Here is a 16,573-nt window from a genome sequence, read left to right on the forward strand (position 1 = left end):
AATGAATAGGAAGATGTCACGTATGCATGTGGGAAGTAGATACAGGAAGGGACAAACACAGAAGCTGAAGCTAAGGCAATACTAGAAGCCTTGAGATTTTGTGTGGAAAATGAGTATGTGCTTATTGATCTTAAAATTGATTCAATGATGATAAAGAATGTGATTGCGGGAGAGTGGAAGGCACCATGGTCGATTACTGAACATGTGGAGGAGATCAAAGACCTGATGACTAGAGGAAATGTGACAGTGACACATACTCTTAGAGAAGGAAACAATTTAGCAGATCGTCTTGCAAACCATGCCTTAAATGTTGGTTCTATACAATGTCACTATTTTGGTAAACTGGATTTACAAGGAAAAATATTGGTGCATAATGATAAGATGCAATGTCCATACCTACGAGTAAGAGTATCAAGGAACTAGGATTTGGAGAAGAAAGGTTGTCAAAGAAAAAGGAGGCTACAGGAGGTTACATATTTGATCATCATATTCTAACCCTTTTGAATTAGAGCATGTTGATGATTTTTTATACTAACATAGTTTTCTTTTTTGCAGGAAAAGTTATTGTATCTATGTCTTATCCTTTAATGAACTTTAAGCTGGTAGTATTAGTACAATATACTCAGTCCACTGGGAGGGAGTTGAGGGTAGGTACAAGCATGAAAGCAGGGATAGTACGCAGGGCACTATGTTTGTGTACTGCAATAGGAACCTTCAAACTTCGAAGTCTTTCTATTTACATTTTACACCATGGTGTCCTAGTACTTAGGCTGAGCACCAGTAAATTATAAATAAAGTTAGACACAAAACTGGAGATGCAATAGACGACTACTCAGAAAATTCTTCGAGTCAACACAGTTGGACACATGTTTTTGGTTTTCAAATATGGGATCACTGAGGTATTGTTGGGTAAAATTCCAATACAATTACATATTTCAATATCCCAACAAGGGTGTCACACAATGTTTTCATCACATTATCGCTGGAAACCACATGAATTATTCACCAAAACATGCATGCAAAACTACTGGATCTTAGAAGCAAATAAGGGTGCGTATGGTTGTACTGTTTTTTTATGATACTGCAGGTGTACTACTGGATCCTACAATTGGAAATGGACTACAAGATACAAGTATACTCAAGACATGGAGCTGGAAATACAAAGGCAGGGCAAGGCAGAGGAGTTTGCGAGAGATATATGGAGGATCATAGAAGATACGTGCACAAAGAAGAGGCAGATGCATTATGGAAAAGGAAAGTTCTAGATGCACAATTAGAGTCTTTAGAAGCATATGAAAAGAAAGAATTAGGTCTAGTCACATGTGTTTTTTTTAGCAATCCACTAGGCAAGGTGCCTAGGGCTAGTTTTTTATTTTATATATATGTCACTCAAAAAATAAAACCAAATAAAATATCAGGAGGTCTTACAAGGTGAAATAAATAAATCTTGATGATAACATAATCCCTATTATCAATGTTGAGTATGATACTCAACAATGATATTACAATATGCAGACTAATAAAGCAAGTAGCTCAAGTTATATAAACTAGTCGTGCTAACACTTCACTGTTGAGGCCCATGTTGATTCTTGTTTTGTTGCACAGTTGTCCCTCCTTTTGCATTAATGAACATAGAGACTCGGGGGAACTAAATTTTTGAGACATTATTATATCAATTTTTAAGACAAAAATGTTAAGAATGGGATAGGAGGGACACTTTTATTATTAGTATTAATGACATAATTTTTAAAAACTCCAAAGTTTCTTATTTATATAAAGTTTCCCCTACTCCTCCATCCCCTATTCCTCATCCCACTCCTCCTCCTCCCATTATTCCTCCATCTCGCAATGCTCCTCTCAATCCTCTGGCCACTTCTTATCCTCAAATATTTAGTGAGATATTTCAAACATCTGTGGAGATGACCCAACCATCTAGTGTATGTTTCAAACATCTGTGGAGATGTCTGAAACATACAGGGAGACGTTTCACTAAATTTTATTTTTTTCCTTTTTCTCTCACATTTCAAACTACAAGAGAAAAGGAAGAAGCAGAACAAATATCCCGAGAGTTGTTTCAAACATCATGGGGATGTTTCAAATATCCCGAGAGATATTTCAAAAATCTTGGGGATGTTTCAAACATCTCTCAAGATATTTTTCAAAATACTCATCCTGGAGATGCTTCAAAATAGCTCGAGTGATGTTTTGCAGAATACTCACTTTGTAAAATTTTACATTTTTTTCTTTCTCTCGCATATTATAAACAACTAGAAGAAAAAAAGGATGAAGAGGGAGAATAAGAAAAAGACAAGGAAGAAAATGAAGAAGAAGAAGAAGAAGAAGATGACAGAGACAAAGCAATATCAACGAAAGTTGAAAAGAAAGAAGAAATAAGGAAGAGGAATAAGAGAACGAGGAAGAGAAAGAAGAAAGAAGGAGAAGAAGAAAATGTAGAGAGGAGAAAGAAGAGGGAAATGAAAGTTAAAAATAATTTGAATGAGTGTGGGTATTTTCTAATTTTTGAAAAATTTAATATTTACCCATAAATTTTCTTATTTTTAATCTGACCCCCACACATTTAAAGTCTTGTGTAAGAATTTGGAAAATTATTTTGATTAACAAAAGAAGGGTGATTAAAGGGGGTCATGGTTAGATTAAAAATAGGAAATTTTTTGGATAAATATTAAAATTTTCAAAAATGGGGGAACTAAAATTTTGAGACACTTGAAAACTTATATCAATTCAGGACAAAGTGTTATGAATGGAGTAGGAGGGACACTTTTATGATTAGTTAATGACATAATTTTTTAAAATCCCAAATTATTTTTATTTACATAAAGTTCTCCTCCTCCACCCCTATTCTTCCTCCCACTCCCATCCTCCTCTCGCCACTCTTCCTCCCCTTGTTCCTCCATCTCACAATGCTCGTCTTTAGGCTCCAGCCACTCCTTATCCTCAAACATCTAGGGAGATGTTCCAAGTATCTGTGGAGATTTTCCAAGCATCTGTGGAGATGTTACAAACATCTGTGGGGATGTCTGAAACATACAAGAAGATGTTTCACTAAATTTTATCATTTTTTTCTTTTTCTCTCATATTTCAAACTACTAGAAAAAAGGAAGAAGCAAAAGAAATATCCCGAGAGATGTTTCAAACATCCCAAAAGATGTTTCAAATATCATGAGGATGTTTCAAACAACTCGAGATATTTTATAAAATACTCATTTTAGGGATGTTTCAAAATATCTCGAGTGGTATTTTGCAGAATACTCACCTTGTATTTCACATTTTGCTCTTCTCTCGCATATTTTAAACCACTAAAAAAAGAAAAAAGAAGATGAAGAGGGAGAAGAAGAAAAAGACAAGGAAGAAAATGAAGAAGAAGAAGAAGAAGAAGAAGAAGAAGAAGAAGAAGACAGAGACAATGCAGCACCAACAACGAAAGTTGAAGAGAAAGAAGAAAATAAGGAAGAAAAACTCAAATACACACAGATCGAAAAATTCATCAACTCAAAAACAATAAATTCAAGAACATACAAATTAGAAAACCTTCATATTGCAAGGATCTAAAAACATTCCTTCTTTCTCCCTTTTTTGTTCTTCGTCTTTAGTTTCTCTCTCCTTTAGTTTTTTGTTTTAATGCCGGAAAAGATTTAGATTTGAGAAGCGAAAGGAAATCCTATATGGATGAACCTACACATTTATACTGATGAAGATCTATATGGATGAATTTATAAATCTATATATTTATGTTTGCTTTAAAGCAAATTAATTACCACTAGGTTGCTTCGAAGCTCGAATGGAAGAAGCCACTCACTTTTTTCTATGTATTGCTTATTGAGGACCTTTCTGAAAATTTCTTTCTTATTTTGATCTTCTTCTTGTTCTTCTTTTTTTCCCCTTAATTGTTGTTCATGTGGTGATTTTGGTATTGAGATGGAGGTGTAGTGGTGGATGGATGCAATTTTCTAGTGTAGATATGTATAACAGGTGTTTATACAATGGTTATATGATGTATATATATATTTTAAACAGTATATATACATGTGTATAGTATTGTATAATTATATATATGCCAATGTATAATTTATACACGACAATGTAAGAGGTTGTACATACACAATTATATACAATTATTTCTTTTTGTAGTTTTTCTTTGTTCTTTATTGTCACGACCCAAAATCTATCTAGTCGTGATGACATCTAACCCAACCCACTAGGTAAGTCAAGTAACAATCAACACAACTCCAAATGAGAATAATAAGAGCAAATGAGTAAAATAACTGAATTTTTATACAATTCAAAAGGATTGGTAGTACAAATCATGAGTTTCTAACACTTAGATTTACAAAGTTGGTACGAAATAAATACATCAATTGTTCGAAATATACATAAACAGATTTGCAAATTTAAAGCTACCAAGGACAAGTGACAGTTATAACCGAAACACAAGCGAATCTTCAATGCCAGCTCCTGCCATACACAACAACATCAGCTCTAGAATCTACACGCAAGGTGCACAAGTATAGTATGAGTACAACCGACCCCATGTACTCAATACGCGGCAAACCTAACCTCAGGTTGAAAGCAGCGACGAGCTCGGAAAGTCCAATATCAATGGCCAGCAACAATAACAACACATGATATAATGATGACAATAACAACAAATAGCTCAAAGGAATTATCATGTTCAGCTCATTCACAGCTACAGAAAAGTAGACATATTTTTCAAGTATAACAGTCAAGATCAAACCTTACCACTGAAATCGATTAAACATGTATTTATCAAAAATAAACCGTGTTTTCCAATTTATAACATCAGATAAGACTTTTTGTTTTCCAAATAGCATGAGGAAACTACACAAATATGCCTACATATAAATATACATGTCAAGTCATAAGATGTCATATACCATCTAGCATGAGGAAAATACATCTTTATGCATGCATGTCAAATGTACATGTCAAATAAATGGTTTCACAGTGATATCATCAAGTACCCTCACTCTCAGTCCACTCAAGATGCCTGACTCAATGCCCCCACTCAATCACACACACGCAATCACACAACATTGTATCTGTGCCTGGCTCAAAAGCCCCTCACCAAAATACGTGTACATATCACTGCGCCTGCGCCCACTGCTGGTATATCAGACTCTATAGGGGCGGATCCTACCTAAGCGCTAATCAAAAGCCAATATGGCATGCTGCGGCGTGCATTCCGATCTAAATAATATTAATCCAATAAGACCTGTTGCGGCGTCCAAACACATCCACATAGTAATAAGTCAATAAGGCATATTGCGGCGTGCAACCCGATCCAAATAATAATAAAGCCAATATGACATGTTGCGGCATGCAACCCAATCCAAATGACACTCTCTTAACATGGCTCTCAGACCCGCCTTAGTCATCAACCTCTCAAGTCTGCGCTCAATGTCATATCTCCACATATGGAAAGTAACAACAACGTGTGATGTAACAACGAATAATAAATAAAGATTGAGATATGATATGCAAATAAAGAATTATGACTGAATATATAATTACAATTAAATCAGATAGCCAAAAAACAACAGAAATAGTTTCGTTAAGTCTCAACCAAATAATCACATAGCCTAAACATAATTTCTAACATGAAACACAACTCAGATAATCAAATAAGTAAGGAGAACACGGATATAACAAGATATAATAGCAAAACAAGTCCACTAATAGTCTAAAAGTCAACTCGGATCATGATTACCCCGGTGCACTCCCACTCGTCCGTTACCTAGCGTGTGTGTCACCTCATCACATCACAAATAACATAGTTCCCAGGTATGATTACCATCAAATCCAAGTTTAAAAATATTACTTACCTCGAACAAATCAAATTAAGCCAAGCCAAACAATACTCTAGAAATATCATTCTGCGCGAATCGACCTCCGAACGGCTCGAAACTAGCCAAAAGCAACTCAAAAATATCAAATAATGCCAATGGAAACCAACCCAAACGATAAAAGTCGAATCTATAATCAAAACACAAAGTCAACTCCGAGCTCGTACCTCAGAACCCGATAAAACTTACAAATTTCGACAACCCATTCGAATACGAGTCCAACCATACTAATTTCACTCAAATTCGACTCTGAATCGATGTTCAAAACTCAATAATCCACTTTAGGAAAGTTTAGACAAAAACTCTCAATTTTTCTTTTAAAATCATCAAATAAATGCCAATTTTTCTTTGGTCATAATAGTGCTTTGTGAGTGAAGATCTTTTACAGTGAGTATCGATGGTGAGTCTGGATTTAATGGAGTAGTTGGATTTTACTTATATGTAACTTTATAAATATTATATATATAGTTATACAATGTATTAAATATTTTATATACACATTGTATAAATTTTGTATATAAGTGTATCCTGTATTTTTCAGTATTTATTATAGTGACAATTATAAAATGTATAAAAATTGTATATATACTATTACATTGTATAAAGTTTGTATATAAAGTGTATCCTCTATATTTTAGTGTATCCCTAAAGTATCATTAGTGTATATTCATGGCTCTTACTTCTTTACAACGACCTTACAAATGTATATATGGTATATAATAAGTGTATATGTACAATTATACAATTTATATACACTGTTTATACAATATAAATATTGCTGGTGGGTTGTCGGTATTTTGCGAGATGTTTCGGAGGTTAAGGCTTCATGATTCTTTTGGGATGAATTTATGTGCATTTCCTGGGAAGAAGTAAAGGGTGAAGTGTATTTCTTCTTCTTCTTCTTCTTTTTCTTCTTCTTCTACTTCCATGGATTCTAAAGGTCTTTGTATCTATATACACTTTGAGTTTTTATACAGTATATATTGATTATACAATATATATATTACAATTTCAACTATGAGAAGCTTTTCAGTCTTTGGGTTATTTTGGTGAGCAAAAAAAAAGAGATGAGATTGTATATACACTAATACATTGTATAATTTTTGTATATAAAGTGTATCCTATATTGTTTGGTGTACCTATAAAATATCTTTAGTGTATTCTAAGCGTTTTAGAGTATCCAAAGTATATATATTATTCTACGATGTATAAAAAGTGTATATATTATTCTGCAATGCATAAGAAGCGTATATATTATTCTATATAAGAAATGTATATATTATTTTATGATGTATAAAAAGTGTATATACACTTTATACTAGTGTAAAATGTGTATATTGTGTGTACAAGGTATACATCACCTTCTTCCTTTTCTTCTTATATCATGAGTATTTTTGCTTATGCAGTATCATATATTTTTTTTATATTAGATCAATAAAATATTTAGGCTCTTAGTAAAAGATAATTTTTTTAAAAATAATTTATGTGTACTAGGAAGAGTTTGAAAGTTGTAGAGGTGAAAGTGCTCAAATTTTACTCAAAAAAAAAGAAATCTGAAACATAAAAGGAGATAAAAGTGTTTGAAACTTGAAAAATTAATGATTTTCCGTGTGTCATAACAAACAAACAAAAAAAAATCTTAAAACCTAAAAGGAACTTTTTTATGGACGTAAAAGGAATTGAAGATTAGGTGGCCGCTAGTTTTTTTGTTGCAATTCTTATAATTGTTTTTAGGCTATGAATTGTATGGTGTATTTTGTGGCTAGCGATTGTCATTAGTTTTTTCCGAATGGCTAGAAGTGATAATTGCTCTAAAATAAACTCAAAATTATAACAAGTAGTATAACTTATTTTCCATAGCAAAGGTCGAATAGGACGTAAAAATTGCATGGGGCGCCCTATTTGGTCGCCCCTTTTTAGCTTATACCCGTTTTATTTTTCCGTTTGCATCTGTACTCATTTTTTTTTGTTAAAAGCGTTTGAAAAAGATAATTTTGCCCTTCTTTAATAAAAGACTACTAACAAACTGCAGGACAAAAACTTAAGCATATTTAGGCTGAAGTTTTAGCAAATAAACTAAAAAATTCAGCTTGTTTAGACTGAAATTTCGGATAAAACTCAGGACAAAACTGTAGATGTGTTACAAAACTTCAGCATGTTTTGGTATGAAATTTTAGCAAATGAACTAAATAACTTCAGCATGCATTAGCAAAAACTCTTTAGAAAATTACATATTGCAAAACAAAAACTTAAGCATGTTTAGTCTGAAGTTTAAGCAAATGAACTAAAAAATTTCAGCATGTTTAGTTTGAAATTTTAGCAAATGAACTAAATAATTTCAGCATGTTTTGTCTGAAGTTTTAGCAAATGAACTAAATAATTTCAACATGCATTAGCAAAAACTCATTAGAAAATTACATACTACAAGACAAAAACTTAAGCATGTTTAGTCTAAAATTTTAGCAAATGAACTAAAAAACGTAAGCATGTTTAGTCTAAAGTTTTAGCAAATGAACTAAAAAACTTAAGCATATTTAGTCTCAAGTTTTAGCAAATGAACTAAATAGCTTAAGCATGTTTAGTCTGAAGTTTTAGCAAATGAACTAAATAACTTAAGCATGTTTAGTCTGAAGTTTTAACAAATGAACTAAATAACTTCAACATGTTTAGACTGAAATTTCGGATAAAATTCATGGCAAAACTGTAGACTGTAGGATAAATAATTTCAGCATGCATTAGCATGAAGTTTTAGCTTCAATGTGAAATAATTTCATGCTATATTAGTATGAAGTTTTAGATTCAATGTGAAACAACTTCATGCTACATTAGCATGAAGTTTTAGCTTCAAGGTGAAACAATTTTATGCAAGTGTGATTCTGAAGATGAATCTGGACAAGTTTCTGATTTTTTATAAAGTTGTTGAGAGGAGAGGAATAAATCGTTTTATATTTTTTATCAGGGGTGTAATTGTCATATTATTACGAAATTTTTGTGAGATAGCTATCAAATTAATAATTTTAAAAAATATGATACATATTAAAAGGTGACACAAATATAGGGTACGGCTGCACATGCGAATATGACTCTTTTCTGGGTTTTAATAGCACAACAGCAAGTTTCAACTTTTTACAATAAAAATAAAAATATAAAGAAGTAATAAAGGAAAATGAGAATAATATCCTGGAGGCCTTCATCATATACTATAGACATATAGGCAGACTGCACTCGTATCATAATCGCATTCTCCGAGCCTCATTTTTGGTGCTGCCTCAAACGTGATCGGCACTACAGAACAACAGAGACATTTTAGCAAACACTTAGAGTGCAAGAAGAAAATGAGCGGAACAGTGAAGAAGATCGCCGACGTGACATTCAAGGCCGGCAAGACTATTGATTGGGAAGGATTGGCGAAGCTTCTGGTCACCGATGAAGCTCGCAAGGAGTTTGCTAATCTCCGTCGCGCCTTCGATGATGTCAACTCTCAACTTCAGACCAAATTCAGCCAGGTTCCCTCTCCTCTTTCTCTATATGTTCTTTTCCCCCAATATTTGTATATTTTTTTTAATAGTTTAACGATTTTTTTCCGAATTTTAAAGTAATTTTTTGTTTATCTTTATGTGGATCTAGGTTTTGATTGTTGGTTTTTCCATTCTATGGTTTGTCATTTGTGGGTTAATATTAGGTAGCTTACCAAGGAATCATTAATCGTTTTGGTATGGTAATTTGGTTGCCTGAAGCAGGAGGTGTTTCATGTTTGTGAAGTATTGAAGTATTTTTTATGTGTGTGAAATCTTTTTCCATAAATTAGATAACTCATTATGTTTACCTCAATAAGCAAGATGAACTTTCTATCTGCAGAAGAGAACTCTAAGGTTGAGGGGGTGATATCTTTGGGCTTCCCAGTGGCATATATTCGGCAGAACTCTTAACTGCTATATTTATCTAGAAAGGCAGAAGAACCATTACTACTTTACTAGGTTATATTGCTTCTGAGCACTTGTACTCCATTATTTCTGCAATCGGAGGAATGAAATCTGTAGCTGAAAGAGCTGTGGATGAATCTTCTGTTTCCTCGTAAAGGAAGACATGCTGCATAATATGGAAACTCATACTAAAATTCTAAATTGCTGCAGTTAACCCAAAGAGACATACTAAAGTCAAGAGGATAGAAAATGCTACGTCCAGCATTCATATCTTGGTCCTTGAGGAACCTGCTTTGTTGGGGGACTATGCAAGAACTCCAGATCATTCTCTTGAAACTCATCCTCTTCATTGTAAATTATCCGCTTCTCCCAGAATGACCTGAACCAATAGCAATAGAGATTCCACTGTTCCTTAAGTGAGCACAATGATTTTGTCGAAAGCTTTTGACCAAATCATTTTGTATATGCTGTCGTTCTTGCCGTACTTTTGCGGACTTGTGGTATAGAGCAGTACCCCGTTGTTGCCAAGTCTCAGGTGCTCATTGACCCCTTTACTTATTGTTAAAAAAGAGAACAATGAGTTTGTTTTTCATTTTATAGAATATTTCAGTTAATGATAGCTATCAAAATTTTGATATGGGAAGAGTTATTGTATAAATGTCGAGGCTGGTAGGCTGCCTTGACAAAAGAAAAAGTTATTGCATAAATGTAATTTGTACGGACCTTTGCGAAGTGACTTTTTAGGCTTTGTCTCTGTTGAGTTTGTTTAACTGTTTTTTGGTTTGACCAAATGGCACTTGTGAATTTCAAAACAACTGGAGAAGTTCTTAAACCGAGGATAATATGTGGAGTAGTGTAGTATTCGATTAATCACTGGTTTTATAAGTTTTTTTCAAAATAGATATGTTTTCTCTATTTGGACAATACACTTAGAGGCTCTAACACAACAGTGTTCTTTGCTTCTATGCCAAACAGGAACCTGAACCTATTAACTGGGAGTATTACAGAAAAGGAATTGGTTCTCGCTTGGTAGACATGTACAAAGAGGCCTACGAGAGTATGTGCAACTTCAGATTCTCGTTTTCTCCGTCAAATCTTTTTCTTATTAATTTTGTAATGATTAATCTTTTTCTTGCTTTATTAGAATGCTTTTGTTGTACCGTTACTGTTACATCTCTCGTTTTTTTGAGAATTGGGCCTTTCAATACTAGGGCGCCATGTTCTAGGAGCCCAAACTATGTGATTGAATAAATCATCCTGTGGGTCAAGGACTCCTTCTCCCTCCCCGCCGTCAAACTCCGATTCTTATTTTTCATAGAGAAATCTCTAATCAAGTATAAAACAAGAGCCATTTTGCAGCATATTTTACTTGGAACTGTTGGCCAGAAAACTTTTTCTGAACTGTTAAGTAAGTATATTAGTGATATAAACAGAAAAACACAGAGACAATGTGTTTTGTAGATACAATTCAAAGAAGTCTCTGTACAAAAAAAAAAAAAAAAAAAAATGTTTGTGGGGGTGGGGTCTAAATGAGAGGATCCTATCTGTACAGATTTCTATTCCTGTAGCGACTTGATGAAATTTAACATGCTGTTTTCATCCTTTAGATCCTGTATATTGCACCAAAGCCAATGGCCAAAGTCATTTTAAGTTCTAGCATCTGTACGGAAACAGCTTTCCCTTCAAAGCACATGGAGTTTCTTTCAGCCCACAAAACCCAACAGATACAACTTGGCACAGTAATCTACAGACTTATTGCTGATTTCGTGATCCCACAACTGTCCCAAACAGTCAACAGGTCTTTCATAGTGAAACGCATGCCAAAAGACAACTTGAAAGGATTTAAAAACAAATTCCATAACTGCCTTGCTGCAAAAAAAGAGGACTGTTGAAGTTTTCCTCCTTGTTGCACAAATCTACTGCAAATGTTCATTCCCCGTCTTTGTTAATTGCCTTGAGTCAATCAACCATCCTAGCAGCCACATAAAGCTGACTACCTTTTGAGGAGCTTTAGTTTTCCATAACATCTTCCAAGTCCAATTAGGAGTACTATCCAGCTCCTTGTTTTAACTCATTGTAGCATGCCCACTGAAAAAACACCATTTTATTGCCTCTGCCAGATTAGTTGGTTAGGTTCATCAGTATTTAGATTCATCTTGTCCAGATCTTGTGGCAAGACAGCCAATCTTGGAACTTCCCAGTTAAGGCTTATTCTTCTCAAATTAACACATCAGTTGTTACAATTCCAATATTGGGATACAAGGCATTCTATATTAGTGGAAAAACTGTATCATTATATGCCGACCTAAGTGGAGTATGGCTAATCCATGTGTCCTGTCAGAATCTTGTCCTCCGATCATCGACCACTTAAATTCTAGTTTTAGTTTCAAGCAAAGCCTGCAAAGGCCATAAGCTGCAAATGTGTTTCCGAAGGCCCAAGCCATGTACAGGAGTTGTCCTGGATTGTAGAACTACTATCTATTGTAGAATTGTCCGCCATAAATGATAAAACTACTAAACTACTGAGCAGTGTAGTTGTCCTGGGTTGTAAGATTGTCCTGGTGCAGGATTTATTGATGATAGTTCTCTATGTAAGTCAGATGTACAAGTAAATGGTTCTATTCGAATTGGTTTGTAGCTTTCTTTAAGTTTTTAGTGGCTTAAATCTTGAGTTTCATTCTCTTTAGTGGCTTAATTCTTGAGTTTCAGGTGCCCGAGTAGTTCATCAGTTGATGCATCTACTGCGATATGCATATTGGATGAACAATTTCCTTTTTGAGAAAGACATTGGATGAACAATTTGTACTGACCTATTTCAGTTAAAAACATCTAATACTTTTATCTCTCATATATTCTGAATGCTTTCCTTAAGATTATATTGAACAATGTATGTACTTAAGCTGAGCACAATTAAGAACTGAAAAAAAGATGTACGAAATGGATCTAACGCCCAATTTTGGGTCGCAGAAAGACTGGTGGGGTTAATAACACTGGTCTCGTTGTAAATGAGAAATCCTTTCTTCAAACAACAAGAAAAACCACGAGAGACCTTTTTCATCTTGGAAAACTGATTCTTAGATTATTTGAAGAAATGGACAAGTTACAGCTTGTCCAACCAATGTAGCAGCACAATTTCGAATCAAGCCAATGCTATGCAATGTAAAAATTGTTACTTTGGATCTACTTTTCAGAAAGAGACATTCGATTTAGATCTGGCGTTTGACCAGTTTTGGGAAGTGGGAACAGATTTTTACGCCCATTACATTCTGTTTGTTCTTTCCATATCCTCTTTTAAGTCACATGTATTCGTAGTCCTACAGTGTCTTGTCAGGGAATTTTAAGCTGGAAGAAATGTTCATTGACTTGTATGTGTAATACATCTGTGCCCCGACCTATTAAATGCCTTAAATTTGCCCCTAATCCAGACTGGAGCGGGGAACGTCCAGTTCAATTTGCATTCTCCTCTTCTCCTGCCTCTTAATCAAAATTCTTGCCAGATCCTTTTCATTTCTGCACTTGATTATTAATACCTTATTTTGGATCTTTAGCAACAATAGATGACAATTCATGATATCTGAAAGAGTGTTCCTATTTTCCTGCATACTTTGAATCCACCGTGGATATTAACATTATTCTTCAGTCACCTAGCTTATTATGATTTAACAAAATTATATATTGACTTAAAATTTGCTAGCTCAACTCAAAACATTTTCAATGCAATCCTCTAATACTGTTAGATTTGTTGCTCAAATTCCTTCTAAGTATTCACTGCAAAGCGGCAAAGCCAAAAAGGTTTAACAGTTGCACCATCTTTGTATAATACTGTTGGTCTCATAGTTCAGATGAAATTGCATCTTGAAGTCTAGACAATCTAGTATTTCATCTATACAAGGCTCTGTTACTATTGGACTAATGGAGCTTATAACCATATTCCAAACTCCAATGATATTTGATGGCTCGTCTTAACTGTGTCCGAAATTCTGAGTTGTTCTCTTTGGACTAGAGAATACCTTTTGTTCTTGTACTAAGTTTCTGTAGTTTTTGAACAATGTTTCTTGCAGGCATTGAGATCCCCAAGTTTGTGGATACAGTGACTCCTCAATATAAACCCAAATTTGATGCCTTGGTAAGAGAAAAATAATACTCTCGTTCCTTACCTTTTTTTATCTTTCACTAACTACTCCCTCCGGTCTATTTTAATTGTCGTGGTTACTTAAAATAACTAGTCCAAAATACTTGTCATTTTAGAAAATCAAGATGTAATTAATTATTTTTTCCCCATTTTGTCCTTAGTATTAATTGTTCTCGATACTAAAAAACATTGATTATATAACATAGAAAACCTAAATTTGAAGAGTGAATAAGGGCATAATAGTTAAAAAAAAACCTTATTACTCTCTCCCGTTCCAATTTATGTGAACCTATTTCCTTTTTAGTCTGTGCCAAAAAGAATGACCCCATTCCATATTTGGAAATAATCTACCTTTATACAATGATTTATAGCCACACAAATATATATGCTTCATGTTACACCACAAGTTCAAAAGTCATTCTCTTTTTTCGTAAGCTCCGTGCCCAGTCAAATAAGTTGACATAAATTGAAACGGGGAGTATTAGTTTCTTAAGAAACGTGTAAAAAAGAAACATGACAACTAAAATGGACCGGAGGGAGTATTTGTTATTGGTATTATCATACTACTACATAATTGGTTGAAAATTAATATAGGGAAATTATCAATTGCTCAAATCCTACAAACTCCTCTTTTGTATTGATCTGAATCCTTATAAATCGTAGCTAGTGCCTTAGAAAGGGATCCATCTTTTGGCATAAAAGTAAGTCTAGGTGTCGAGCAAATTGAAAATAATCAAAAATACATGACGTACATATTTCAATAGAATCATTTTATCATGTTATTTTCCCTAGCAAGTTAATTCCAGATATTCTCTTTTGTTGCCAACGGATTGATAGAATACAATTACAATATGCACGGCTTGAAGCCAAATTGACACAGTGATTTGATGCCAAATCACCCCCTGAACCTACCTTTTTCTTCAGAAGTTTGATGCTAAGTTTAACATAAGGATGATATGGTTAAATTAACATGTTCTGGATTGTTCTTTTCTATTGCAATAAATTGTAGTTGGTGGAGCTGAAAGAAGCCGAGCAGAAATCTCTAAAGGAATCTGAAAGATTAGAAAAAGAAATTGCAGACGTGCAAGAGTTGAAGGTGATGCGAAGTTGCCCCCTAATTTTCTCTTCATGTATTCATATCAGTTACCCCTTTATCTAACTCAATGTATGTCTGCCATTGTGCATTTCCATGGTTTTGTTTTGATGAACAGAATAAACTTAGTACCATGACAGCTGAAGAATACTTCGAGAAGCATCCTGAGCTGAAGAAGAAGTTTGATGATGAAATTCGAAATGATTACTGGGGCTACTAGTTGTTGGGTCAACTTTAGGATGGATTATCCAAGTTCATCCCTGGTTAGGAATAAAAGAAAAAGAAGTACATTTTTGTTTCGTTTTCTGGGTCTTTTTGTGAAATGTCAACTGCAGTGAATCTCATCACTTGGACATCCTAATGTAGCCCTGCATTGGAGTCAAAAGATGTTTGATCAAAATTCCATGAATGAAGCAAATCGTGATCTCTTTTTTGCAATTTGACTAGGCTTTTTAGACGTTCAATGATTAAATTACTAGGCTTTCAACATGCTACCTTGTTTTTAAGAAAATTATTTTCAATTCCATGTGCGAATTTGTATCATTTATCAGCTGATGCATAAGAGTTGCTGATTTGAATAGTGGAATTGAAGTATCCTTGCCGATTGAGTTTGGCCGAAAGCGAATCTCGAAAGATTTATGTGCAAGTAGGATAGTAAATGAGTTGAGTCACTTGAATGAAATAGATGTCTATGTCAAGTACATCATATATTCAGGGGTCAACTCATATTCTCGTAGGAAAAATAGTGCAAAATTTTCAATTGCTAACCAAATTTCACGGAGGTTCAAATTTTGGTGTCAGCTCCAAATCCACGTGACTGACATTTGGATCCGAGCAAACCGAGCCCATACAAGAATCCCTACTTACAACATGCATGCAAAATCTTTTTAAATACGACCATTTCAACTATGAAATTCATGCATGAGAATGAACGATTTAAAACAACTCATTTTCATTACGAAAGAAATATACGTTAAAAGTAAATGATGTTTCATTTATGCATCATATATGAGTAACTATAATTTTACAACTCAAAAGAATAACTACTCTCGTCTCGGTGACAAGAAATGAAAACAAGCCCCGTGTTTTAAAAGAATACAACTATCCAAATTTATTCAACTGAGAGAGGTGAAACTGCCCTAATTGCGTATGGATTTGGAAAAGACATAACCATTAATAATAATAATAATAATAATAAGCCTTGATATTTCTTATTATTCCCCCAACTTTCTTCTCTCATAGAAGTAAATAGTCATATGTGAGAATATAATTTCACTAATTAAGTAGCGATGTTTCACAGTTACCCAATGACAGCACTTGTCCAAGTAGAAATAGGAATAGATTTATTTGTTCCCTACCATGTCCAAGCTTCGACTTAAATGGGAACGTATTCCTAATAGCTTGTTTGGATGGATGTTACAAATTTGTCTCATAGCGAATTCTATTGTTTCTTTTGGGGCTACAATATTTAAATAAACTGTATTATATGTTGTTGTGTACAAATGTTTCTATTGTTTAGTTTGATTGTAACCTATTGTACGAT

General features: G+C 34.0%; 1 protein-coding gene across 1 annotated transcript; it reads left to right on the top strand.

Moving 5' to 3' along the window:
- The first annotated feature begins 9,095 nt into the window (after positions 1 to 9,095).
- On the top strand, positions 9,096 to 15,468 carry LOC107761950 (ATP synthase subunit d, mitochondrial-like). The gene is made up of 5 exons (XM_016580247.2): positions 9,096 to 9,388; positions 10,781 to 10,862; positions 13,867 to 13,931; positions 14,947 to 15,033; positions 15,149 to 15,468. The coding sequence occupies exons 1-5, from the start codon at positions 9,218 to 9,220 to the stop codon at positions 15,248 to 15,250; spliced, it is 507 nt and encodes a 168-aa protein (XP_016435733.2). The 5' UTR covers positions 9,096 to 9,217; the 3' UTR covers positions 15,251 to 15,468.
- Positions 15,469 to 16,573: the final 1,105 nt, after the last annotated feature.

This window comes from Nicotiana tabacum, chromosome 17 (assembly GCF_000715075.1).
Source record: "Nicotiana tabacum cultivar K326 chromosome 17, ASM71507v2, whole genome shotgun sequence".
NCBI classification, from domain to species: domain Eukaryota; kingdom Viridiplantae; phylum Streptophyta; class Magnoliopsida; order Solanales; family Solanaceae; genus Nicotiana; species Nicotiana tabacum.